This window comes from Eubalaena glacialis, chromosome 15 (genome assembly GCF_028564815.1).
Source record: "Eubalaena glacialis isolate mEubGla1 chromosome 15, mEubGla1.1.hap2.+ XY, whole genome shotgun sequence".
Classification (NCBI taxonomy): domain Eukaryota; kingdom Metazoa; phylum Chordata; class Mammalia; order Artiodactyla; family Balaenidae; genus Eubalaena; species Eubalaena glacialis.
Window position 1 is genome coordinate 64,040,607 of NC_083730.1, and position 27,863 is coordinate 64,068,469.

Consider the following 27,863-nt stretch of genomic DNA (forward strand, 5'->3'; position numbering starts at 1 on the left):
TGAATTAGTAGGCAGTGACCCGCTGGGTGAGCCAGGACCGCAGGCCTGGGGAGCTTTAATAAAACCAGTCCCGGTACCACTATATGTTTGCCTGCCTCCCAGAGATTCTGACCGAATGGGTCTGGGATGGGCCCTGCACCTGGACCTTTACAAATTCCCAGGTCAAAGGCAGTTCAAGGTGGTGGCGAAGGAGGAGCCTGAACTCACCTCCTCCCGTGGACACGACAAATATGCAGCTACACATGGATCAATTTCCCCTGAAAAGAACCTGAGAACTAGCTGAACACCTGGTCCCCAACAGAGAATAGAAAGGGCCACACCCAGACAGGCAGGGGAGGCATGTGGTCTCACTCACCCTACAGCCAGTGAAATGACAGCAGTGTGACACGTGCTGAGACTGTATGTAAGGGAGAGTCATTCGTAAATCCAAAGGCATCAGCTGGAGGGGTGGGGGATGGTGGAAACACTCCCCAGAGACAGAGGTGCCATTGCGCTCCCCCACCTAACCTGCTGGCGCAGGCAGGTGAGCTCGAACACAGGGCTGAGCAATTGTAGCACTACCCCGCTGACCTGCTGAAGCCGGAGAGCTCCAGTGGCTGAGGCGGCTGGGCATGAGTGGTCTTGGCAACCTCCCACTCCTGCCCTAAAGCTGACACACGCACACAGACAGGGCACTCTCCTCTGCATTGCTGAAGCTGTGGGCACACAGTCAAGTCATTTTCCCACTGCCTTCCCAAAGCAAAGGACCACGCCTGGCCCCCACACTCTCCAGCTGAAGCCAGCAGGAGCATACAGTCCAGACAGAGACACAACTTGATTGCCTGGCCCTGGTGGCCAATGGGGCTGGAGACCCTGAGCTCCATGGCACTGGAGCAATCGGAAAGAGAGCTCTTGTCAGGCCACCACCCCCAGGGCACTGCACATATAGCAGGCAAACACAGTCCCTGGCTTCCTTTGAAAAAGGTCCATTCATGGAACCTGGAGCCTCAGGTTTCTCTCGCACCTAGAGGCTAAGGAAGGGTTCCCAGGGAAGTAAGCAGGATGACAACATCCTCATACCCCCTTGGCCTCACTACAGCTCAATGAGACTTCCTAGGAAGGAGCTTGTGCACTCCTCAAGAGTCTCGATTTTGGCAACTGTCGCCCAGAGGACACGTCCAGATCTCCACATCTGGAGAACAGCAGGGATTACAATTGTGGCCCCACGGGACTGTATATATCTGCATACTTTAGAAGCTGTTGCCTGAGAGACTGGCTTCCAATCAGCCTAAGTGCTAAATGAGAGTCCTCCCCTCAGAACACTGACAGGTCCTGACACACCCTCAACAACAGGGCCATATCAAGAACTACAAAGATTCGAGAGACCACCAAGAGCTAAGGCAGGGTTGAACAAGAAGGATCATTCCTACGCAAGGCCACTCCTTCAAGACTAAGAGAGGCAGTAGTTTTGCCTACTACATAGAAACAGTCAGCAAAATGAGGAAATATGTTCCAAAAAAAAAAAAAAAAAAAGCAAGAGAAAATCTCAGAAAAAGACCTTAATGATATGGAGATAAGTAATCTACCTGATAAAGAACTGAAAGTAATGGTCATAAAGATGCTCTCTGACCTCAGGAGAAGAATGGATGAATACAGTGAGAGCTTCAACAAAGAGTTGAATATATAAAAAAAAGAACCAATCTGTGCTGAAGAATACAATAACTGAAATGAAAAATACATGAGAAGGAATCAAAAGCAGATTCGATGACAGAGAAGAACAGATGAGCAATCTGGAAGACAGGGTAGTGGCAATCATCCAATCAGAAGAACAAAAAGGAAAAAACATTTTTTTAATGAGGATAGTTTAAGGGACATCTGGGACAACATCAAGTGTACTAACATTTACATTATAGGGGTCCCAGAAGAAGAGGAGAGAGAAAAAGGGGCAGAGAACTTATCTGAAGAAATAATGGCTGAAAACTTCCCAAACCTGGGAAAGGAAACAGACACCCAGGTCTAGAAAGTGCACAGTCCCAAACAAGATGAACCCAACAAGATCCACATTAAGACACATTATAATCAAAATGTCAAAATTAAAGATAAAGAGAGAATTTTAAAAGCAGCAAGAGAAAAACAACTGGTTACATATAAAGGAACCCCCATAAGACTACTGGTGAATATTTCAGCAGAAACTTTGCAGACCAGAAGGGAGCAGCACGATACATTCAAAGTGCTGAAAATAAAAAACACAACCAAGATTACTCTATCCAGCAAGGTTATCACTCAGAAGTGAAGGAGACATAAAGGGTTTCTCAGACAAGCAAAAACGAAAGTTCATCACTAAACCAACCTTACAAGGTATGTTAAGGGGTGTTTCTCAACCTGAAAAGTAAAGGCCTTAACTAGAAATAAGAAAACATGTGAAAGAGAAAAGTCTCTCTGGTAAAGGCAAACATATAGTAAAGTTAGTGGATGAAACACTTCTAAAGCTATTATGAAGGTTAAAAGGCAAAAGTAGTAAAATCAACTGTAACTACAATAAGTGTTTAAGGAATACACAAAATAAAAAGATGTAAAACATAACATAAAAAGCATAAAATGTGGAGAGGGGAGTAAAAATGTAGTGCTTTCAGAATGTATTCAAACCTAAGTGACTATCCACTTAAAATAGATTGTTTTATATAGATTGTTATATGTGAGCCTCATGGAAACCAAAACCCAAAACCTTTAAATAGATAGACAAAAAATAAAGGGAAAGGAATCCAAACATAACACTAAAGAAAATCATAAAACCACAAGGGAAGAGAACAAGGGAAGAAAGGAACAGAGAAGGTTTACCAAAGGAAAAAAAAATATGAGAAAACAATGAACAAAATGGCAGAACATACCTATCAATAATTACTTTAAATGCGAATGGTCTAAATTCTCCACAAAAGATACAGGGTGGCTGAATGGATAAAAAAACAAGAGACTCACTTCAGATCTAAAGACATGCATTGGCGGAAAGTGAAGGGATAGAAAAAGATATTTCATGCAAATGGAAATTTTTTAAAAAGCTGGAGTTGCAATATTTAGATAAAATACACTTTAAAACAGAGACTGTAAAAAAGACGAAGAAGGGCATTACATAATGATAAAGGGATCAATACAAGAGGATATAACATTTGTAAACATGCACCCAACAAAGGATCATGTAAATTTATAAAGCAAGTATTAACTGACATAAAGGAAGAAATGAACAGTAATACAGTAATAGTAGGGGACTTTAATATCCCATTTGCCTCAATGGATAGATCATCCAGACAGAAAATCAATGACACATTATGCCAGATGGAAAATAGATACATACAGAACATTCCATCCAAAACTGCAGAAAACATATTCTTTTCAAGTGCACATGGAACTTTCCCCAGGATAGATCACGTGCTAGATCAAAAAACAAGTCTCAATAGATTTAAGAAGACTGAAATCATATCAAGCATCTTTTCCAACCACAAAGGTAAGAAACTGGAAGTCAATTATGAGAAGAAAACTGGAAAAAACACAAACGCATGGAGACTAAACAACATATTACTAAGCAATCACTGGGTCAATGAAGAAATGAAGAGGAGATTTAAAAAAATACCTGAGACAAATGAAAATGGAAACAATTTTCCAAAATCTGTGGGACACAACAAAAGCCATTCTAAAAGGGAAGTTCATAGTGATACAGGCCTACCCTGGGAAACAAGAAAAATCTCAATTAAACAAACTAACCTCACAGCTGAAGAAACTAAAAAGAGAAGAACAAACAAAACCCAAAGTTAGTAGAATGAAGAAAATAATAAAGATCAGAATGGAAATAAACGAAATAGAAACTAAAAAACAACAGAAACGATCAGTGAAACCAAGAGCTGGTTCTTTGACAAGATAAAGACAAGTGCTAAGTCTTTAGCCAGTCTCACCAAGAAAAAAAGAGAGCGGGCCTAAATAAATAAAATCATAAATGAAAGAGGAGATGTTACCACAGAAATACAAAGGATCATAAGAGACTACTATGAACAATTATATGCCAACAAATTGGACAATTTAGAAGAAATGGATAAATTCTTAGAAACACATAACCTTCCAAAACTGAATCATGAAGAAATAGACAATCTAAAAAGACCAAATAACAGTAATGAAACTGAATCAGTAATTAAAAATCTTCCAACAAACAAAAGTGCAGGACCAAAGAGCTTCACAGAGGAAATCTATCAAACATTTGAAGAAGAGTTAATACCTATGTTTCTCAAACTATTCCAAAACATTGATGAGGAGTGAATGCTTCCAAACTCATTTTACAAAGCCAGCATTACCCTGATACCAAAACCAGACAAAGAGGCCACAAGAAAAAATTAGAGGCCAATATCTCCAATGAACATAGATGCAAAAAGTATTCAATAAAATATCAGCAAACCAAATCCAACAATACAGTAAAAGGATTACACACCATGATCAAGTAAGTTTTATTCCAGAAATGCAAGGATGGTTCAACATCCACAGATCAATCAACAAAGAATAAAAATCATATGATCATCTCAATAGATGCAGAAAAAGCACTCAACACAACTCAACGTCTGTTTACAGTGAAAACTCTCAAAAAAGTGGGTATAGAGGGAACATACCTCAACATAACAAAAGCCACATATGACAAACCCACAGCTAACATCATACTCAACAGTGAAAAGCTGAAAGCTTTTCCTCTAAGATCAGGAACAGGATAAGGATGCCCACTCTCATCACTTTTTTTACACACAGTGTTGAAAGTCCTAGCCACAGCAATTAGGCAAGAAAAAAATAAAAGACATCCAAATTAAAAAGAAGTAAAACTGGCACTATTTGCCCATGGCATGATACTATATATAGAAAACCCTAAAGACTCCACCAAAAAACTATTACTACTAATAAAAAAATTAAGCAAAGTTTCAGTATACAAAATTAATATACAGAAATTGGTTGCATTTCTATACACTAATAACAAACTATCAGGAAGAGAAATTAAGAAAGCAACCCCATTTACAATTGCATCAAAAAGAATAAAATACTTAGGAATAAATTTAACCAAGGAGGTTAAAGACTTGTACTCTGAAAACTATAAGACACTGATGAAAGAAATTGAAGATGACACAAATAAATGGAAAGATATACTGTGCTCAAGGGTTGGAAGAATTAGTATTGTTAAAATGTCCATACTACCCAGAGCAATATACAGATTCAATGCAATCCCTACCAAGTAGCAATGGCATTTTTTACAGAACTAGAACAAAGAATCCTAAAATTTTCATGGAACCACAAAAGACCCCAAATAGCCAAAATAATCTTGAGAAAGAACAAAGCCAGAGGTATCATGCTCCCTGATTTCAAACTATATTACAAAGCTAGAGAAATCAAAACAGTATGGTATTGGCACAAAAACATACACATAGATCAATGGAACACAATAGAGATCCCAGAAATAAACCCACCCATTTATGGTCAATTAATCTATGACAAGGGAGGCAAGAATATACAATGGAGAAAAGACAGTTTCTTCAATAAGTGGTGTTGAGAAAACTGGACAGTTACATGCAAAAGAATGAAACTGGACTACTCTCACACAATACGCAAAAATAAATTCAAAATGAGTTAAAGACTCAACCCACCCCAGACCTGGCCACAGTGCTCCAAGCAGAGATCAGGCTCCCTAAAAAAGTTCTGATTGGAGTTAGGAACAGACAGATGGATGGGAGGATGGGAAAGGAAAGTGGTGGATTCCAGGGTAGGTACAGCACTGCTCAACCTTTTGACATTTTAATCATAAAGACATGCATTTTCTTTGCATCTTAGTTCATCACAAGTAATTATTTGGGTCCTGAACCTTTCAGGACACTTTTAGGCAACAGGAAGGGTCTGTGCGCCCTTAGAACTGTGGCTTTTGTCATCACTCCCTGAATTCTTCATTTCTAGAAGGAGCACAGCAGTCAGAAGAGCTAAATTTAGCTGGTTCTCGTAAAAGAAAACGGGTGGTTCAGAGTCAGTAATAATCTCTGTAACCAAAGACAAACAGAGACGGATGACCGTGTCTTTGTGCTTGAAAGCCAGGATCTAGAAAATGGAAAGCAGGTGACTCTGGACTAGATCTCAGGTGGGAACTGAGCAGACGCCTAATTGAAAGGTGACAATAAAGAGATTGATTTCTTCCATTCTTTGTTTCTTGCTCTTAAAAAAATAGTAACTTGAGCTTCAAAGTTGAAGCTTGACGTGCAGCCCAGCTGACCATTTTCTGTGCCAGATGTTACAGTAGACTAATGAACGTTAGGTATTAGAAAGGAGGGTGCAGATTTGAGGTTCCGAAGGAATTTCCAAATAACATTATCGGGACCTAAATGTTACATCACTGAATTTTCAATGGATGGGCAATGATTTATACTGGAATATTCTTTATATCCTTCATGTTTGATTTGTCAGACTATTTAGAAGATGCCTCTTGAAGCAGACTAAGTTGAGACTAAAATTCCTATTTGAATAAAGATTTAATTTATCATAAATTTAGTTCAATAGTATATTAAACTATTATCTGTTTCAAAAATATAAGGCCTGAAATCTCATTAAACAGCTAGAAACACCTAGAAGTATATAAACACACAGATGCTATCAGCTTGGTAAAATTACTGATGTAATTGGTGTTTTATTGCACAGATAACCTTTCTACACAATTTAATTTTCATAACACAATTCATTTTTTTAAAGGCTTAAGAATCAGAATCTTTTTCCCAGTTATGATTTGTCGATCTGCTTCTGAATTAAAATGAACGAATAAACAAGACCACAGATACGTCAGCTGGAAAAGAACCTTTTATGGCACTTGGGGAGTTGGTTCTTGGCTGAGGTCTGCTCTCTGTAAAATTCAAAACAGGGGCAGAGCCTCCCACCCATGCCCCCTGGGGGTTTTTAGGGGGAATCCTTGGATTTGTGATGCCCTTTAAAACAGCAAACTTGAGCCTCATTATCAAGTCCATGAAGATTAGGGAAGACTCCTGAGCCTTCTCCAGGAATTAGTTGCTACTTTGAAAGCATGCTAGATTTGAAAAGGAATTCTCCCAGGCACCAGAGGATTGATTAATCTGCCATTTCTCCACCGAGATAAATGAAAGAAGAAGGAACGCCAGCAAACACTATCCTTTCAAAGGATCCTTGGGACTCCCCTGGTGGCGCAGTGAAGAATCCGCCTGCTAATGCAGGGGACACGGGTTTGATCCCTGGTCTGGGAAGATCCCACATGCCGCAGAGCAACTAAGCCCGTGTGCCGCAACTACTGAGCCTGCACTCCAGAGCCCACAAGCCACAACTACTGAACCCGCGTGCCACAACTACTGAAACCCACGTGCCCTAGAGCCCTTGCTCTGCAACAAGAAGCCAACGCAATGAGAAGCCAGCGCACCACAACAAAGAGTAGCCCCTGTTGACCGCAACTAGAGAAAGCCCATGCACAGCAACAAAGACCCAACACAGCCAAAAAAAAAAAAAAGCCAGGAATTAAAAAAAAAAAATTCAAAGGATCCTCAAAAACCAAGCAATCTAGAACACAAACGCCAAGATTTACAAGTAGCAGGAAGTATGCTAGGGACTTCAAAATAAAACAAATTCTCTTGCTTATTTCTCCTGGCCATGTATTTCTATTCTTTTCAGACTCTAGCTAGATGGTTCTCTGGTAAGATGTATTTCCTCCTGGATTCATCTCAGAAGATTCACTCTAGCCTGCTCCCCTGGGCCATCTGGGGGCTGGAATGTACTAAGAGAATGGAACTTAATATCTAAATTAGACCCAAACAAATTTAACCGAGAGGGAAATCAACCTCATAATAATGATATTTAGTATTTTCAAAGCCCCAAAAAATAATGTTTAGAGTATCTACCCCTCTTTTCCTTATTGTTAAATAATGTCATCAATAATATATAGGGCACAGATATTTAAACAACTTTCAAATGGGAGAGAGGTACCATAAGCCTGTCTTGGAGAACCGAGGGGAATCAGGAAGGAAACATGATTTTAGAATTAGTCAATGATATCGTGTCTCTTCTTCCCCAGATGTGTGATCTTGACCTTAACCTAACATCCCTTATCTTCCGTAGGTCAGTGTAGGTTTTCCTAGTTTTATGGCAAAAGAGAGTTTGAATTTGGAGACAGAAGTCCTTTTTATAGGAAGCTTTGTAATTCAGTCATGGTTGTCTGTTACTAAAGACACAGAAGGGATTCTTTTACCAAGTGGGATGGCCTCAAACACACCCTCCAACTTAGCTTTCTTTCATTCTACGAGACCCTGAATTTGAAATTTTTGAGATTGTTCTACTGCCTCTCAAACTGGAGAAGAGCAGAGGAAGAGCAGGTGCCCTTTATTATTAAGTCCTCACAACAATCTCTGCTTTGCAGAAAAAGAGAATAAACAATTTGTCCAACATCACACAGCCACCTTAGGCCGCTTCCAAGTCCGACTTTAGAGTCCACTCAATTCCCAGTAAATATCCTTTACACTCCATCTATAATATGAGGATAACTGAAAATCAACCTCACTTTATAAATAATAATAATAAAAAACCCTGAGTCTGGAGAGCTTGAGTTAATGGATTTATTTTCACTGAACCTGGAAAATTTGGGGTAATTATTTAAGCCAGCTGATTTTCAAAACTGTAAATATTATAAAATAAATTTCAAATGTAAAAATGGAGATTAAAAATTTAAATTCTGTCGTATAATTATAAAGCCAACCAGAAGAAAAAGCACCTTCATAGTTTTATCTATTTTCAGGACACCAAGAAGTGTTGTGTAGTTTGCAAACTTGAATGCAAGAGATGGGTAGTTATTATCTTGCTATAATTAATTTTTATACCATGTACCTTTTTTAACATTTGTCTTAAAAATAGTAGGATATGGATATGCAATGTGATTGTATATCTTTTACCCATAAGGATTTTAGGCGATAACATCATTTCTAGTCTGCAGAAGTTAATTGAATCATATTCACTCTTTCTTCATTGTTGTATTTCTGATAAGTATACAAGGTAAAGTGCTGCTCATTTGTGAAGCATGTACATCATCTGCTGTAACTGAGAATTTTCTTCCTTTGATGGCTTCGTGGTTATCATTCACAATATAAGTAATTTCAAGTAACTTCAGTTTTATAGATTTAATTTCTTGCCAAAGCTTATGAATGAAATATTTGATACTTGTGTCTTGTGTCAAATGTCCAAATGTACTCTTTTAAGGAACTTTTTTCACTGTAAATTTCATCTTTCAATTACCAAATCAATTACTTTTTAAGTCAATGTCACCTAGACTCACATAACAAAGTGCAGTTATTAGAACAAACAGGTCAGGGACAGAGTGACAGCTGTCTCACGTGCTCCCATTCACCACGGAGTGAAATGTGACGTGTCCCCTGGTCCAGCTAAAAACATAGCTAAAAATTCACATACATTTTACTCATTCTTACACTTTTCCAAATGCATATATTTTTTCTCTGGAGGGCTTTAAAAATACCTCGATGGAAGCATGTGGAGTTAACACACTGACTCGGGACAGCAAGGTGCACAGACTGGAAGCTTCCTTCAAGGTGGAATTAATTTTTTTCTCCTACAACTACCAGGTGTTACTTCTCTAAGAGCATTGCAGTAACGAAGGTATCTAGACCATAGGCTATGATACAAATTTGAAAGGTTCCCCATCTGAGTTAACGGCAGATGACAGTGAAGAGACACAGGGTCAAGCCCAGGCCCTTAGGGGATGATGCCTCTCGCAGGGCAGCCCTCATGGTTCCCGAACTTGTCTCCTCGTGGCCCAGGCATGGGTGAGAATGTCCACACGTGAGTACCACACGAGGGTGTGCCAAGTAACCGCCCAGCACGGGAGGGCATGAAGCACAGTGCATATCTCACTGTTACACTGTCACAACCTACCAAGGTCAAGGTCCCAGAAATCAAAGAAGGAAGAGGCACAAAGTCAGATTTACCGATTCTTCATTCTCAAACTCCAGATTATACTGCGCTGCTTCTTCAGTCACTGGTTTCTGAACGATGTTCCTACAGACCAGCCAGATGGTCAGACTGGCTATGAACATGCCGACGTCAGGCACAAACACTCGGATCCCGTTGCCAGCATCAGCTCCCTTTAAGCTATGGAGGGGAAAAAAGGCGGGGGGGGGGAAATTTAGTTGTTTCTATGTTGCTATGGTTAAACCATCTTAAAGTATGTTTGAACCTTCTTAATGATTTAAAATAAAGAATGCTCAGTTTCTGCCCAGAAGGTACCAGAAAGCTTTTCAACAACCCCAGTCTTATGTAATCTACTAAGATTCAGGAAGCTTCCAGGGAGTTTTAGAAATAGTATAAAGAACCCTAAACCAATTCTCACTCCTAAAACGTGCTAATGAACTAACTTGTTATTAAATAAACCACGTGTCCAGTACAGAGACAGGTGTTTGCAATCTAGCTGGAGCAGTTAAATACTAGATGTACACAAGCAGCTATGAGATATTGGGCCTTGGAAGTAAATCAAAGTTAGAAGGAAAAACAGAGAAGATGTTAAAGCAATCCTTGAACAGGAGCTCTTCATGATTTTGAATACCGAGTTGATTTTGTTTTCCATCCTGTTCCAAGAAAGATCGTTAACAGAGAACTCAGAAGATTCGGTTCCAGTGTCAGTAGGACCTGACAGCTGCCTTTCACTGGAGGCCTTCCCCACGTCCTGTGTCCTTCCTCTGCCCCAAAGAGATAACACTGTTTGTCTTCTTTATCTCACTGGACTCAGATAGGAAATTATGCTTGTAAAGATACATAGTTTTCCATATACACTTCATGTGATGAAATACATACTGTAGTCATTTACATTGGATATGTGATATATTGGTAAAAACATAATAAATAGCAAGACCCCATCACCTAGAAATAACCGTGTTAACATTTTAGTAAACTAAAAAATCATATGATATCGCTTATGTGTGGACTCTAAAAACATGATACAAATAAACTTATTTACAAAACAGAAATAGACTCACAGACATTGAAAACAAACTTGTGGTTACCAAAGGGGAAAGGCGGGGAAGGGAAAGATTAGGAATTTGGGATTAACATACACACACTACTGTACATAAAATAGATAAGCAACAAGGACCTATTGTATAGCACAGGGAACTGTACTCAATATTTTGTAATAACCTATAATGGAAAAGAATCTAAAAAAGAATATATATGTATACATATATATATGTATATATAACTGAATCACTTTGCTGTATACCTGAAACTAACACAACATTGTAAATCGACTATATTTCTATAAAAATTTTAAAAATTAGTAATAATATCTACCACTTACTGAGCAATTGCTTTGTGCTAAGAGCTTCGTACATATTATTTAGTCCAACCAATCACCATAAAGAGTTAGGCATTATTACTTATCCTCCTTTTACATATGAAAAAACTAAGGCTCCAAAAGGTAAACTTACTTCCCTAAAGTCACACAGATAGTCAGAGAGAGAACAGAATTATCCTCAAGCTCCCTGTAAGTGCAAAGTTTATGCTGTCAACCACTGCATCCTCCTGTACGTACCCCCACAGCCTTCCCTTCCAGTCTTCCTTCTGTGCATGGACATGCGTTCTTAGAGTTAACAAAACTCGGCTCATACTTTACCTATGGTTTTTGACAATGATTTGTTCATTTAATACATCACTCACATTTTCACAACTCACTGAAGATTTTTAAGCCTCACCACACTCACAGTCAGACAGGATTTACTTAACTAGTCCACTACTGTTGTACATTTAGAATATTTCCATCTATTTGTTACTATAATATAAATAAAAGTTAAATCTTCATTAAGTAAAGAGTCTTCTTATCCAAGATCTTTTAGGAAGAATTCCTTAGACCAGTCTAACTGGCTTTTTATAAAAATGGTCTGGAAGAGGGCATCCCCTGTAGAAGCTTCGATTTTCCACACGACTCTAAACTCTTCTGAACAGAGAAACATGAAAGTGATGAGACATCCCTTTACTTCCATAAATAAAACACACGTGGTTGTGTGAAGGGTTTCTAAAAATGGCAAATTCCTTTCATATGGGTTAAGAGTAAGTCAATTACGAAAACTTCATCCAAACTTTATAATTACTTATGAAACTTATAATCCAGAATCGTAATAATGAAATCTGATGATTGATTTCATCATAATAAAAATGTAGAGGTTTGCTGTCTATTTTTAAAGTACATCTAACGTGATCAGACAGAGCAAAGGAGAATTAATATCATCAGAATGAGAACTCGGAGGGAGGCCCGAAAACAAAGGCCAGGCTGGGGCGGGGTAGGGGTGTTTCCTGTGAGGGGCTGTCAGGGGAGCTGGTGGCTCCTTCCCGGGTGGATTTGGGGGGATAAATTATTGTAGCTCTTTTGTGGAAAATGAATTGACCATGGCATTTTATGAAAAGCACCAACCAAGCAGACTGGAGGGGAAAGAGCTCCTACAGAAAGCCAGCAGCGCCGGGCTCCTCCCATCTGTGCTCTGCAGGCGCCTCCCAATTTGCAAACAGTGGCTTTGAGGCTACAGCCCCAGCTTTGTGCTTCTTGGTCCCCAAAGAGACACTCGATAGCCCACATACACTAAGGGAGTAAATGAACGCAGCTTGCAAAAGCAATCCTCCAACTGCTATAACAGAATTCAGCTCCTGGATCCAGGACTGGGCTACAATCCGACTCAGAATGGAATCATTCAGCCACAGAGGTGCCAACCTATTAACTGCGGCTCTCGGGTCCTGAGCTAACAAAGCAGCACATTCATGGCACTGTCTAGCGGACACAATGAGCCTTCAGAAGACGATAACGCGGGCCGTGGACAATGCCCAGGTCAAAGTCCAACCGATACGTCCTGTGGGGACCATCTTATCACTGAAGTCTCCTTCTTCACTGTCTAGACCAGTGTCTACTGAGTTACATTAATCAGAACGCTAGTCCTCAGAAATGCTGCAAATTAAAGCAAAACAAGACAAAACGAAAGGAGAAAAAAAAACAGTTGCTGGTCAAATAAGTGTTAGAAAATCACAACGAATATTATTATAGTAAAGAACTTGAGAAGTTCTGTAGTAAACAATAACTTTGAGTTTACTTAAGCCTCCGTTTCCCAAATTTATTTGACCACAAACCATTTCTTAGTTTTATCTAACACCTATTACATTCTGCCGGGCTAGTGCTCACGGCGCAAGCTTTAGAAAATGCTGACTCAGTGTCTCCTCACTGGTCTATAGTTTTGATCACATGAATGGACAATTTGGAAATTATACTAACGTGTAGCTAATCTTTATACATTTGGTTTTGAATAAGCCCCTAATAATTGCAGTTAGTGACACCTCATTCCTCTCCCTCAGCTCTCCTCCCATCTATCCACCCACTCACTCAGGAAGTCACTGCAGCCATGGAGCTGCAAGAAACCAGAAATGATCTAGCCCATTTCCTCATCTTGCAAAGAAGAAACCAACCCAGGGAAGGTTGAAGCCTGGACCAAATGCACAGCTGGCGGCAGAGCCCTTGTTGGGAGCTGCCACTCACTGCACTTGCCCCCGCTTCTACCTGCTGCCGCAGCTTCCCCCCACTCACCGCTCCCACTGCAAGGCCCGATGGCCCATTCCAACCCCATTCCATGCCACCTCTGTGCTGCGCTGGACAAATCTGCTCCCAGATCCACTCTCCCTGCTTTCCTTCCCTCTCCTGTCTACTTCTCCACCTCCCTCTGGACACTCCCGAAGGCTCACCTTGCTGGGAGATCCCCCTAGGGAGTGCAGGGCTGGGCTGTGCCCACCAGGCTCCTCTTCTCTGCCTCCCGCTTAAATGTTGATGAGTTGGCAAGGTCTGGTCCTCACTTATTTTTTCTAACTCCACATGGCAGACCTGAATGACACACCCACTGCCGAGGCTCCACTCAGCATCTGCACGACGACTTACAAATCTGCACACCCAGTCCAAGCATGTCCCCAAGACCCATTTTCCTACGAGACATCTCCATTCAGTATTTGACAGCTTTTTACAACTAAATGCTATCTTTATTCCAAAATCTGCTCTTCCTCCCTTATTCCTCACCTTGAAAGATGGTGCTGCCACCAGTGTAGCAACCAGGACAGAACCTGGGCCCTGCCATCTGTCACGGGAAACCTGGAGATTCTGTCTCCATGCCTTTGTTTCTCCTCCCCGCCCTCCTCTTTTTTGGCTTCTGGATTATTGAACAGCATCCTTGTCACTTTGCCTCAGGGCGTCCCCTCTGCTAAGCAGGCCTCCGCATTAGCACCCGAGCTTAACTTTTAGAAGCACGCGTTGGGCATGCCCACCGCCCTGCTGACGAGAAAGGTCTATAGTCCCAAGCACACCCGCGAGGCCCTTGGTATTGCAGGCCCGTCTGCCTTGTCTCTTGCTATGACTTACTTGGACCTCAAATTCCACCCATGCTGACTGCATACACCAGGACAGGCAGGTGTTTGTTCCTCTGAGTCAGTGTGCGATCTTCTCCCTTGGACCACAACGCCCTTCTCACACACGCTTCCAGGGTGTCCTCATCAGTCAAGACTCACCTCCCACACCTCCACCTCGAAGCCTGTCCACCACCTGCCACATTTAGATGCCAAAATGCCTATGTACACTTAATACTTTATGTCGCTAACTTGTTTGTGAATCTCTGTATCCAGGAGGACTATATATATATATATATATGTGTGTGTGTATGTTTACATATTATGTTTGTGTGGGGGGGGTATGGTGTGTGCTCTGAGTACAGGCTGGCAGAATTAATGTTACCTCCAAATATTTACTCTTTCCTTCCTATGACAATAGTTTGTGCAAAGTACTGCTGAAGAATTAGATCCGCTGTCAGCCACAAAGAGCCCCGTATTTTAGCTCGGGGAAGGTAAAGTACAAAGGGCAGGGCACGTCACTGTGGTCCGGGGAACAGCTGAAGATCGAGGGGTTGATGAGTAACATCTTAATTATTTGGACACAATTTAATTTTCAAAATTGGAAATTATAAGCCATTCAGAATACATATGCAGTTTTATTAAATGCATATATTGGAGAAAACATTTCAAGAAAAAGAAATATGTGTCATAGCTAATGAACAATGAGTGGCTCGATTTGGTGGGATTTTTTATTTATTCATTCCAAAGATATTTACTGAGCCTCTAGCACGTGCCAGGCACTGTCCCTGTGCACTGAGTGTTGGTTATGAAAGTGTCTTAAACACAGAGATAAATCAGGAAGAGGGGTTATGGCCAGGTCCTCCCTACTGGACTCGGATTTCTGGCAAAGCATCCACACAACCAGAACGGCTGAATTGTTCAGACCAAATGAGGCCCTACCGTCATCACGGAACTGAGACTGCAGAGGAAATCGTGAGCTGGTCTCGAGAAGTGGTGCCCAGAGGCGGTGTTTCCATGAGTGTGAGGTGTGGTGTGGAGGTGGCAGGTCACCCTGGAAGCCACACGGGGTTTGTGCCTGAGAGAGAAGTCTTGACTGACAGGGTGGAGGTGAGAGTTTTCTTCTTATATATGTTCTAAAGTCAACAGTGTAAATTAGATGGTCCAGGGACCACGCACAGCACAGAGTAAATATTTGTGGAAGCCTCCATAAACGGATCGTCGGTGTGCATTACAGAGCATTTAACAACAAATTAAATTTTATTTCAAATAAATTCTGCATTTGAAACCAGGCTGACCAGGTTATGGATAGAAGCCCTATGCTAATAAATTAACGAGATCAATGAATACATTTCCCCATAAAATGTTACCCTACATAGCTTGACTTTCCAGGCTCAGCTCAATTACATTTTCCATATAGAAAAGCACATGCTAAACTACTTAAAACATCATGTTCTCTACAACAGGCAGACATTTCCTTTCCAATCTGGTTACAGTCACATTGATCCTATTTGTTCAGAGTGATTATCCCTCTTGAAAGGGGGTCAAGGAAGCTGGAAATTGGGAAAAACCTACATATCCATCAAGAGGAGAGAGAATATAGCCATAAAATACTATGAATCAATAAATCAGTGCAAATGTACGTGTGACCATCTACATCAATAAATATGGATGCATCTCACAAACATAATATTAAGCAAAAAAAAAAAAAAAAAAAAAAAAAGAACTAGCAAACGTACAGAATATAGACCAGTTAGAGATTCACCCACAAAGAGCTCCATGAAAGTCAGGACACAGGGACTCAATCACCTGTGTTGGTAGTGCCCAGGTTCTTAAGATCCTTGAAAGCTGGTTGGTACATACAAAAGTATATCTTTAACATTTCATATTATTTTTAAAAGTCAGAAGAGACATACTGCCCAGAATTCCTCGTGTAGAACACATCTTGAAAACACAAAGTCAATTATCTGCCTGGGAAAGATAATGACCAACTGATGCAGTCATGGCCATGATTATATTTGGTCGGATTGACTCATTAATCAAATTCAATTACCATCCTCCTATCCAAGTCCAGGGATGCAGTGAGGCAGGTGTGGATATTCATGGGCAAACCATTTTGCTTTTGTAAGTTTCAGTTTCTCACCAACAAAATGACTTCTTGGGGTCGTCCCAACGGTCAAGTTTCATTTTGACTCAGAAAATTCAAAATAAGGAGGCAGGGGAATGAAGATGGGGCAAAGAAAGAAGAGCGCATTGGAGTTTCAGGTATGGCCGAGAAGCAGACTCAGGAACAAACACAACCGCCGTCACCTTCATCAGCTAGAAAAGCACCACCTCATTTATGCCATTCCTTTTGGGGAGCGAGTCCTTTGGTTCAGAGTTGGTAGGAAGGTCAACGTCAATTGAATTCCAATAAAATAATTAAAATGTCAAATGAGCATTATTTAGATGAATATGAACTACTGAGATGGTTATACCTGGTTTTCTGGTGGCCTCTGGAGCCCAGGCACAGATGCTCGACCGCGGCTCCACAGAAGCGGAGCTGCACAGGGACAGGGCTGTCCCAGGGCCTCTCCCCGAGCTCCCATCAGGGTCCCACTTCAACTCCTAGACGGACTGGTTCAGCTCTTCTTTCCTCCAGGACCTTCACTTCCCCAGTAGCGCCCACAACTGTACACAGTCTAGCTCCTGAAATACATTCTTTGCCTCACACCCGCTCCCCACAAACCCTGACTGACCCACCCCCATGGTGATCCTCTAATTAGCTTGCACAGACCTTGCGGATGATAGCAACATGGGAAGCGAGTAAAATGTAACCTGTGTAAACTGCAGCCCTCACTCTGGAGCTGGGTGATTTACTCCAGGTAATTGGAAGACACAGGGTCTCGGGGTCTCCTCTGCTGGATCTGAAGCGTGAGGATTATGAATCTAATCTGCACACATGTTTCTGCTGCAAAGCAGCTCTCACATGTCACCATGATGTCTGCAAAGGCCATGCGATGTAAGCATTTGTCATCACTGCGGGATCCACTCACGGTGAGGCTGGAATCAACTTCCAGTCTCCCCCACCCACCCCAGCCCCGCTTGCTGCCACCGTGCTGAGCGTCACCCTGCAGCTCAGGGTTCTCCCAGCTTCAGGTCATGACTAACTAGTTTATTATCAAATAAAGGCAGTGGCACCAACCAGCATTTTCTTTTTCATGAAACACAGTAGAATAAAACAGGAGTACATTGCATGCAGTAAGAGCAGCTATTGTTTTTTTGAAACTGTATGTATTTGTGTTGTATTGGATCATGACATAAAGTGTACTGGTGTAGTCACAGTAAAAAAAAAAAAAAAAAGCTTCAAAATCACTCTCCAGCACAGCTCTGTTCTATCAAACAGGTAGGGCAGTTGTGTTGAGGACAGATGAAGATAACATAAATCCTTTCTCCAAATCTCTCGGAGCCAAATGTGTTGCAAAATTCATACTTTTCCAGATGTCAGGAAGGCGCCTCTTACAAGATGATGTAATGGTGGCAGCAGGCACGAGGGCAGTGCCCCCCTCCCGCCCCATCCCGCCCCATCCCGCCCCATCCCGCCCCAAGCACACACACCTGTGACCCTTCACACTCAATGCAATGGTCTCGCCTTGGCTTCCAGGTCAGTTCAGGTCAGGTTTTGCCAACAAGAAATTAGGCTAAAACATCAAGTTTTCAGAGCATTTTCGATTTTGAGATTGCAGATGAGGGATAAGGTTCTTTACTCAAGCACATCATAACAAACTAGAAACACTAAGCTGTAAAACAAATCAAAATTGTTCCAGGAATAAAATATTAATCAAAGGAGTGAAAAAAATCTCTGAATTTTTACCTGTCAAAAGATGCACCCTATGTTCAGTAAATCCAAGAAATGAAAATATAAATTTGTAAGGCATGAATTATAGCGTGTTGGCCCACACTGTAAATAGAACTGCCAAAGCATCTCTCTAAATATAGTTTCCCGTGCAGTTAAAATGTGATTTAGTTTTCAAAGTTTTTTCAGAAAGCATTTCAAGTAATTTAGGATTCACTGACTGAAGGCAGACTGAAAGCAGAGGACATAATCAAGAGACATATCAAAATATATGTCCACACAAAGACCTGTAGGCAAAGGTTTAGAGCAGCTTTATTCATAATCACCAATAGCTGAAAACAACACAAACATCTACCAACTGGTCCCTGGATAATTGTGGTGATCCATACAATGTAATAAGATTAACAATGAAAGTAAGGATACTTTCAACTCAATGGATGAACCTAAAAAGCATTATGTTAAGTGAAAGAAGCCAGATACAAAAGGCCACAGACTGTGTGAGTCCATGAGTCCAAAGGTAGGGGATTGATGACAAAGGGGCAGAAAGAGGCTTTCTAGGATGATGAAAATATTGTAAATCTTGAAATGGTGGTGATCACATGACTGCATATGTGTGTCAAACTCATAGAACGACACACCTAAAAAGGGGAGAATTTCACTGGCTGTAAATTACACCTTAGTAAATCCGATGGGGGAGGCACTGGAGTAACAGCTGTATGAAGTGTCAAGGGCAATAGAGGGGAAACCCCAAATCTGAGACAATGTAAACGGAGAAAGAGCAGCAAGCAAACCTAACAAGCACTTGATACAAATGTCATGTTTTAAACCAGCTGCATCTGTAAATATGTAACTGTTGAAAATGTACTGAATGGCAGAGATCGTCCTGGGACATATCAACATCCGAAAAGGAAGGTGGTCCCAAAGGTCCTTGAACACCTCACTACAATATTTCCATGAAGCTGCCTCTCCCAGGGGATTTCCCTACCAGAAAAATTTACAGCAGGGATAAAATTAACAATGTGGGATGCAGAGGAAACGGTTTCTTTTGCAAATCCCTTTTCTTGAAATTCTAGGAAATTACGTTTTAACAGTTCAAGACCTATTACAAAATCACTGATTTATGGGTTTAGAGCTAGGTTATTGGGAGACTTTCCTCTAAACATAGATTTGTTATTTTTATAAATAAACAAACAAAATAAACACTCCTAGAGTGAGCCGTGGCCACTGAAGTTTGTATGCCTGCAAATCTGAGCAGTGCGTGTTTCTGCCCTGTTCTCGGGAGGCGAGCCTCCTGCTCTGGACGGGCTGGATTTCTCAAGGATGCTCACGAAGTTCGTGCTCACCATCTTCCGTGTCCCTGTCACGACCCCTCACAAACTCTCCCCACTCCCTGTGCAAATACTGACCTCCTTTGATTCACCACCACAAAGCCAACCGCCCACACTGTGTCCCTACACTCTGGTTCCCTGATAATGATGGACACAAAGGCTGTCCCTGTTGACCTTGAGCTTTTGGTTGTCTACTGAGAGTGGGTCAGCAATTCAGGATGGGGCCGTTTCTTACACTTCCTTTCCACCCTCTTCATGCCCCCCTCAATGCTAGGTACCAGGTCTTCATGTAATAAATACCTCTTTATTGACTTGTACAAGAAATCATCATTTTTTATAGTTGATAAATTTGGTGGGACTGAATGTTCCATAAGGGCTAATGTTTAGGCTGGAATGACGTTGTCATCCTCCCAGGCAGTTGAATGAACGAGCCTTTCAATGAAATGCCTACTACGTGCCGGGCCCTGGAGCTTCCTCCTGGTACACGGGCGTTTTAATGTCCTGGGTCTGTGGATTCCACAATCCCGGCCCCTCCTTATGGACAGGAAATTCCCTAAAAGAGGAAGCAGTCTGGCCCAAGCTTCTACCTGGTTCCTCCTCCCCAACCCAGGGCTCCGCCGACTGTTGTTTGTCCAGAGAGAACGTGTGTCCAGCAGCCTGGGGCTCCCCCGGCTTGTCTGGCAGAGAGAGCCCATGACCTTGAGATGCGGCTCCATCCCTCCTGGAGCCGCCACAGAATCAGGCGGGGGTGGTGCTGTTGGTCAAACGATGTGCAGCATCCAGGCCTGAGGGGGACTGGGGACCGTGGGGCCTGACCTAGGAGGTCCCCACGGCAGGGACAGCACTCCCTCTGAGCCCGTGCCCGGCAAAAAATGCAGTAAGCTTTGCTTTTGTTTGTTTCGGTTTTATTCTTTTCCCTAAATGTCACTCAGGCAATGTGTGGATAAGGGTACACAGCCTTCCTGGGGTATGGGGGGCAGTGAGGGGACAAACGCTAACCACTTAGCCACTCAGCCCAGGAATCCCAGAGACAGAGAAGAGTCAAAAGGAACAGCATCCCTATCTCAGCATCATTTTCCTTCAGAACTTACACACCTGTTTTCTGGAATGTGCTGGTGTCCACCCGCACTTGAGGCAAAGCCAGCGCTCGGCTCAGATTTCTAAGGACAGGGTCCTGCACCCCCCAGAACACAGCGTATGTCCATCAGCATCCCAACACGAGACACCGGCACATTCACTGAAACACCGCTCACTCCAGGATGGAAGCCAGTGATCTGCCTGGAATCCTAAGTCAATATATTTCGCCGGTCAGAGCCGAGAGCAGAGATTTCAAACCCACCCATTTCCTAGAGGACCAAGTGAAACAACCTTCCCTCTCTTTGCGGCAGGCGGGTCAGCGACAGCCGCGTGAGGGTCCCCTAGGCTGCTCCGCCTTTTCTTATCTGGTGTTTATGGTCCCCGGGCTGCTGTCTTGTTCATTGACCAGCATTTCCATTTGCTCTGTGGATGACAGGCCACCAGGCCATCTCACAATCCCCAGGAAGAGTGAGGTGGACCTAAACCTCAGTAGTGACCACAGGGAGGGTGTGGAAGGAGGGAGCAGACATCAGAACCTCTCAGAGGTAAGAAGGAGTCTCTGTCTGGGTAAGTCAGCAGGTACAGGAGAGAGTCTGGTGGGGAGGGGTGTCCTGCCTGACCACAGCTTCCCAAGCTCCCCCAGCACCAAGGGATGGGATAAACTGAGGCAACAGGATTGCTCCTGGTGTGTAATCAGACCTTCACAACGTCCGCAGAGGTTAGCAACAAGAAGAGGCACCGGCTCTACAATCAGGAAGACTTAACTGTCACTTAGTCCTGTGTAAAGAAGTCACTTAACCCTCTGAATGTTCATTGTTAGCTACTTCCAGTATTTTGTGTACGTTTAGAGAGGTTTGTGTGGCTGTGAGCTTGTAGAGATAGATCAGGGCATAAGAAGAGCCAGGAGGAACTGTTTCCACTTTGTTCATTGTGGATGACAGGTTTCCAAGGATTCTGATGGGAAACCCAAACAGTTCCTATGAAATATGCCTGATACAAACTGTTGCTTTATCCAAGCAAGGATGTCTCAGTCCCTAGCTAAGGTGTTTGACTGGCTGGGCTGCGGGAAAGACATTTTATAGCAGCTAAAGCTACATAAGAGCTAATTTCAGACTCTCACGATGCAGAGCAAATGAGAAATCTGAACGGAGGTTTGGGAGTATCTGTTAGCACAATTCTCCAAAACATTCCATTCTGTAGACTCAATATCCAAATTTTATCTCCCTATCAAACAGCGTGAATGTCCTATTATTCATCGTGCTGTCTGCACCAAGACTTGAAAGCTTTCAGTGATCTATTACACTGTTCATTTGCTCATGTCATTAATGAAATCTAAAACGTTCTGGCCGGTACCTTGCATTTTGTATAGAACAAGGTGCCAAGGTTACCACCTGGGAATTCGGGGTTTCAGTTCATAAATTCTCTGTAGGACCTGATCTTTACCACTCATTCAAAGACTGTTTATGTTAAGTCCTAGGGACCTGACTTAGTGAAGATGGAGATTACAAGTCAGAAAATCTTTTCTTCCAGAAATATTTTGAAGGAAAAAAGATGAAGGATTACATCTTTTTTTTCTAGAAGAAAAATAGATCTGTTCACCAAATACTTATTAAATGATGTCATTGTGCTTGAATAAAAAAAGTTTCCTTTCCAAGTTGGAAGGCAAAGTCCTAGGTAAAGCTCTCAACAGACTAAGAAATGGAAATCACCTACTTTTGTTATACACACACACAATACACACACATATACTCTCATACACACACATACACATAGACACATACACACATGTATGCATATATTAATCTACAGCTTTTACTCTGAGTTTCGAGTATACCCAAGATATTTTGGCAGATCAAAGAAAACAGCAAATTTCATCAATTGCATGAGTAAAGTTTAATGAAACTGATTATATGATATCACATGGATGTAAAAGCCTCAGATGTAAGATCTAACTTTTCTTTCCATTGTGTGGGAGTTATAGACACTTGTTATGGACTGAATGTTTGTGTCCTCGCAAAATTCAGCTGCTGAAATCCTAACCCCCCAATGTGACAGTATTAAAAGATGAGGGCCTTTGGGAGGTGATTAGGTCATGAGGGTGGAGCCCCCATGAATGGGATTAGTACCCTTATAAAAGGGACCCCACAGAGCTCTGCTGCATTCTTTCTGCCAGATGAGGACACAGTGACCAGACAGTGTCTGTGAACCAGGAAGCAATCCCTCACCAGACACTGAGTCTGCCAGAGCCTTGATCTTGGACTCCCAGTCTCCAGAACTATGAGGAATGTTTGTTGTTTAGCCCCCCCAGTATGTGGTGTGCTGTTATTGTAGCTTGAAAGGACTAAGACAGTATTTAATACATTTTTAGCAAGAATGAATGAGACCTCCATCTACTGTCCTATAATGAAATATGGCCATCTCCTGACAATGGGTTTAAATAGAATCTAAGTCAGAATCCTGGTCATCCTACAGGTGTGTGCTGGCAGCCAGGACTTTATTTGGACTAAAGATAAAACCATGCAGTTGGTCTTACTCATAACACAGCAGCTTTCTCTACTGGTGCCTAAGGGGACACCTAGTCACCACGTCCTTGCAAATTTTGATCCCGAATAGTCACATCCCACTAGGCTAGGCTGCGGATGTGAAGATGATCCCTGGGTGGCAGGGCACCAAGCCTTGGTTTCCAGTTCCACTCGCTGGTACGGAGCTGATAACCACTTCAGAGCATTGGAAAGTTTAACAGAGATGATGCCTACACAACACTGTCTACAGAGCTTTTTTGAATATTCTTCCTGTCATTATTGATATAATAATTCTCACCAGATGGTGGCAAAACAAATTCAGTAGTAATAAATTCCCATCTCACTGAACTTATTACGTGTACATTCAGACCTGGATGTTGACAAATTCCAGTTTAAAATTCCCATTTCCAGTTCTTCTGCTTAACTTCTCTGTGTCTCGCATAACCATGCGCGAAAGGAGGGAGAGGGTCTCTCTGGGGCTCGGAAGCTCCGTGACTCAGACACGAATGTGTGATTCTGGGACCTAAGTTTAACTCTTGCTGCCCCCCTGCTTCCGGGTAATTGAGGGATGGGAATGAACATTTGCCAATTTTACAATTTGAGAAAGAAACACAACGATGTCTTCATCTAAACAAGGCTTTTAAAGTGGGGTTCAGGGACTGTGTTGTACTTTTGAATCCCCTGAACCTGCACGTAAAGTTTTTTTTTTCTTTATGTGCGTATGTGCATTTTTCTGGCAAGCGAGTCTATTACTTTCATCAGATTCTCTAAGGATCTGTGACATGACATTAACCATTCTTCCCCCCAAAAAATTGTCAGCCAAGGATTTCTAAAGAATCATAATTGTTGATTAAAGTAATAATATTATGAATAATAATAGTTTTATTTTGGGCTTTCATAGAATAAATCAATGCCAAAGAGAAAATCGGAATCCAAGCTTTTTAGTTTAGTATCAGTTAAGATGGTTTAGTACTGGTTTCTTAGTTCAGAAGGCAAACCTGGGGTGGAGGTTTATTTGGGAAGCCCTTCTGGTAAGTACAAGAGGTTGTGACCAGTGAGGGATGGAGAAGAGAGACACCCAGACAGGTGTCCTGTCTACAGGTCGCCGCCATAAGGGGTTCCTGGAAGTTTTTGCAGAAGCCTATGCAATGCCCTTGGGTTGTCCCCAGGACTGAGCAGGGAGGCGGCAGCCCTTGCCCATGACTTCTGCTGCTCATTGACGCTTCTGGGCCTTTCACCTCAGGCCCCTCCAGCACTGCCTGTGCTGGAGCGAATTTCCAAGGGGCAGGAGGAAGCCACCGGGTGAGAAGCAGAGAGCTGCAGGCACTAGCTGGAGAGACAGCAGCTGTGGGGTGGGCTCAGCCACCTGGACGAGACCCGTTTCATAATCCATCTTCTCCCACGCACCATGTCCAAGTATTCACCAAGCTGTGATTTCAGACTGTATTTCGTGAAACACACTTGGTTCACATCCTCTCTCTCACATTCAATGTCACTGTCTAATTCAGACACTCGTAATCGCCCTCTGAACTCTTGCCATTGCTTTCTAGAGGATCTTCTGGCTCATCCTCTGGTCTGTGTCGCTGCCCACAGGATGTTTCTAGAAGCACATCCAACATCTTCCCCAGGCGTTACATCCTGCAAAGGCTCCCCAGCACTACCAGGTAAGAGCCACACTTCTGGTCTTGTCTGCAAAGTGCTTCCCGATGCGTTTTCACTGTCCTCAGTTTAATTTCCACGCTCATTTGTGCCTCATGCTCCACCTCTGACAGACGTACTCCAACGAAGCCATCCTCCAAAACCCTGCCTGGCAGCCCCTGAGGTCAAGCTTTCACAAACAACTCCCCCCTCCCCCGACTAGGTAACCAGGCTTCATCTCAATCCCACCCCCCACATACACACTGACCTACCCTTGCTCTCCTCCACTTCTGTGCATCTATCATTATATGGTATCTGGTACATAGTAGGTGCTCAAAAAACACCCTCAAATGACTGCACTAAAAGGAAGCATGAACTCACCATATCATCTTTAACGTTTACATGTTGGTATTTTCTATCAGACCAAGACCATGTCTCCCCATCCCCCTGCCCCCAGCCCCCAGCATAGTTATAATAATGCAGGCGCAGCAAACACGTGTGGACCCAAAGCATCATTAGTGCTGGCATGGCGGGTTGTAGATGAATGGGAAGCAGAGTCACATAAACCTAAGTTCTCATCAGACCTCTGACACTCACTAGCTGTGTGATCTTGAATAAAATCCTTAACCACTCTGGTTTTACTTCGCTCATTTGTAAAATGGGGATGGTACACACACAGATTATACGACTTCTTCCAACTAGACCCTCTCCTTTCCTGTAACAAGACTGTATATCCTGGCCATTCCCGTGTGACTGCAGGGCACCCCTGTAGGAAGAGCCTGCTTCTCTGACCATGACCTTGGAGTTGGCCACGTGACCTGCTCAGGCACCTGAAAGTAGCAGAAGTGGCCTGTGTCCCACCTGGGCACAGGCTCTAAAAGCCATGGTGGCTGTAGCAGCTTCTCCCCAGTTGCAAGCAAGGCGTCCACCAAATGAAGGCCCTGGTTCAGCCTGGATCCCAAAAAGAAGGCGCTTGGAGAAGATCCACAGTCGATCCAGCTTTTGCAGCTGATGTTTAATATGAGCAAGAAATAAACTTCTGGTCTCCTAAGTCACTGAGATACAAGGTTGTTAGCCAGAATAAGCTAGCAGAATCCAACTCTAGAAATGTTGAGAGAATTCCATAAACGAGATGAGCACTTAACAGAGAGCGAGGCCAGCGTATGAGAGATTTGAACAAATCTAAGTGCCTTCCCGTCACGTTTGCATCTAGCCCAGGCGTGGGCACAAAGCAGAGGTTTGAAAATGTTCAAGTAAATGAATAAATAAATAAATTGGGCTTAATTTTAAACACCAAAGCACAGAAATATCCTTTACTTCCAGTCATTTTCTGAATATAGATTATTTTGACAAAAATTTTGTATCATAATTTCCAAATAGCTTGCTAAAGTTTCTAGAAATATTTATATACAGTCTGAAAAAATTAAATAATTTAGAAGTTCATCTTGTGGGAAGCTAGCACAACAACAGGATAAATCTTTTAATCACAAGACATGCACTGTGTGCATTTATATGCAAAAGTACTGCTATTTTAAAAGCTACAAGTATGACAACACACAACTACAACCCAACTAGGACCTCCATGGTTTAACTCGGTAGACCACAAGATTATAGTAATGGTATGATTTGAACTTAATGTTTTTTCCTTTCTATGTGCTTCTCAGAGAAGTAATATATAGAAATGCTTGTCTTGCTTTAAATTAATAGGTATTCATATTATCCACTTTATCATACAGACTTAGGAACTTAAAAATTTCAGAAAAATATAGCAGAAACTATAGAAATTAATATCTTTGTTTCTATCACAATTGATTTCACTTAACCATCTCATTTCATGGATGTGAGTTTTCAAATAGAAAAGCATATCATAAAACCATCCTTGGAGTCTACCTTTCCATTATTTCTCAATATTTCACATAATATTACCTAAAGAAACAGCATTAATTTCAATTACACAGTGAATGAATTATACATAAAGCTGGAGGATAAAAACGAATTTAAAAATTGGCCTTAAATTTCCCAAGTAATTAATTCATGCTCCAAAAGAAAAGGCCAATAGAAATTAAAATGCATCAAGAAGGGCACAATCCCTGAAAGTAGGGGTGAGGCCAACAGAGAAATGACACACTAATATTTATTTAAAAGGCCATTTGTTTATCAAGCATTTATTAAATGCCTATTATTTGACAATCCCTGGGCTGGCACTAGAGGTTATAAAATAGTAAGACACACATCCTGCCCTCAGAAGCAAGGGTCTAGAATAAGACATATAGGTACACACAAGATCATGAACACACCTGGTGGCTTCGTGACAGGAGGTGACGGGAGACAGGGAGGGAGCCTGAGGGTGGTGGCTGAGCGGGTGGGGAAGGTCCGAGAGGAGGTGGAGGTAGGGTACCGGTAGCTGCTGTGTCCTGAAGGGACCACAGACACAAAAGGGGGAAAAACCAACGAAACAGGTGCAGAGACACCTGCTAAGCCTCCCTGCTTCTGCTGCCACAGAATCGGGTCCTCACGTGTGTCTCCCTTTATCCGATCTTTCACTTTCCTCACCTGGGTGGGTCAGGTGCAAGATGCCTCAGTGAACAAGACGGATACGGACCTGACTGCACGGAGCTCTTGACCCTGGTACTGGGATCCCATCATGGTGTCAAACTCAGGGCAGGAGACTCAGCAGTTAGAGGAGAGAGACTCGGGAAGGTCAGGGAATTAAGTAACTGTTCACAGGGACACACACACTCAAAGCCCCTCTGCTCTGAGGCCTGAGCCAGCTCGACCTGCAGGCTGCCCCATCCTCCTACAAGCTGCGATGTACTGATAAGAAGATGCTGGGGCCCTGGTTTCCTGCCTTCTGCCCACGTGCTTCCCCATCAAGGGCTCTGTCAACTCTTCACCAAACGTCTGATCAGTAAGTATGTGTCAGGCATATCAAGACAGACCCATCCTTCATGCCCCAGAGTGGGAGAAACACAGGAGAACAGCTGCAGTAATATTTACCCAGTACCATCAAGGAGGCACGTGAAAAGTGTTACAAGAAGAGGTGAG

At 42.4% G+C, this 27,863-nt stretch overlaps 1 protein-coding gene across 1 annotated transcript in view; it reads right to left on the reverse strand.

Moving 5' to 3' along the window:
* PIEZO2 (piezo type mechanosensitive ion channel component 2) overlaps nucleotides 1-27,863 on the reverse strand; it is a 350,107-nt gene that overhangs the window by 146,335 nt on the left and 175,909 nt on the right. Inside the window, exon 5 of the mRNA XM_061169133.1 lies at nucleotides 9,987-10,149. Within this exon, the coding sequence (XP_061025116.1) occupies nucleotides 9,987-10,149 (163 nt within the window). The remainder of the gene's footprint in view (nucleotides 1-9,986; nucleotides 10,150-27,863) is intronic.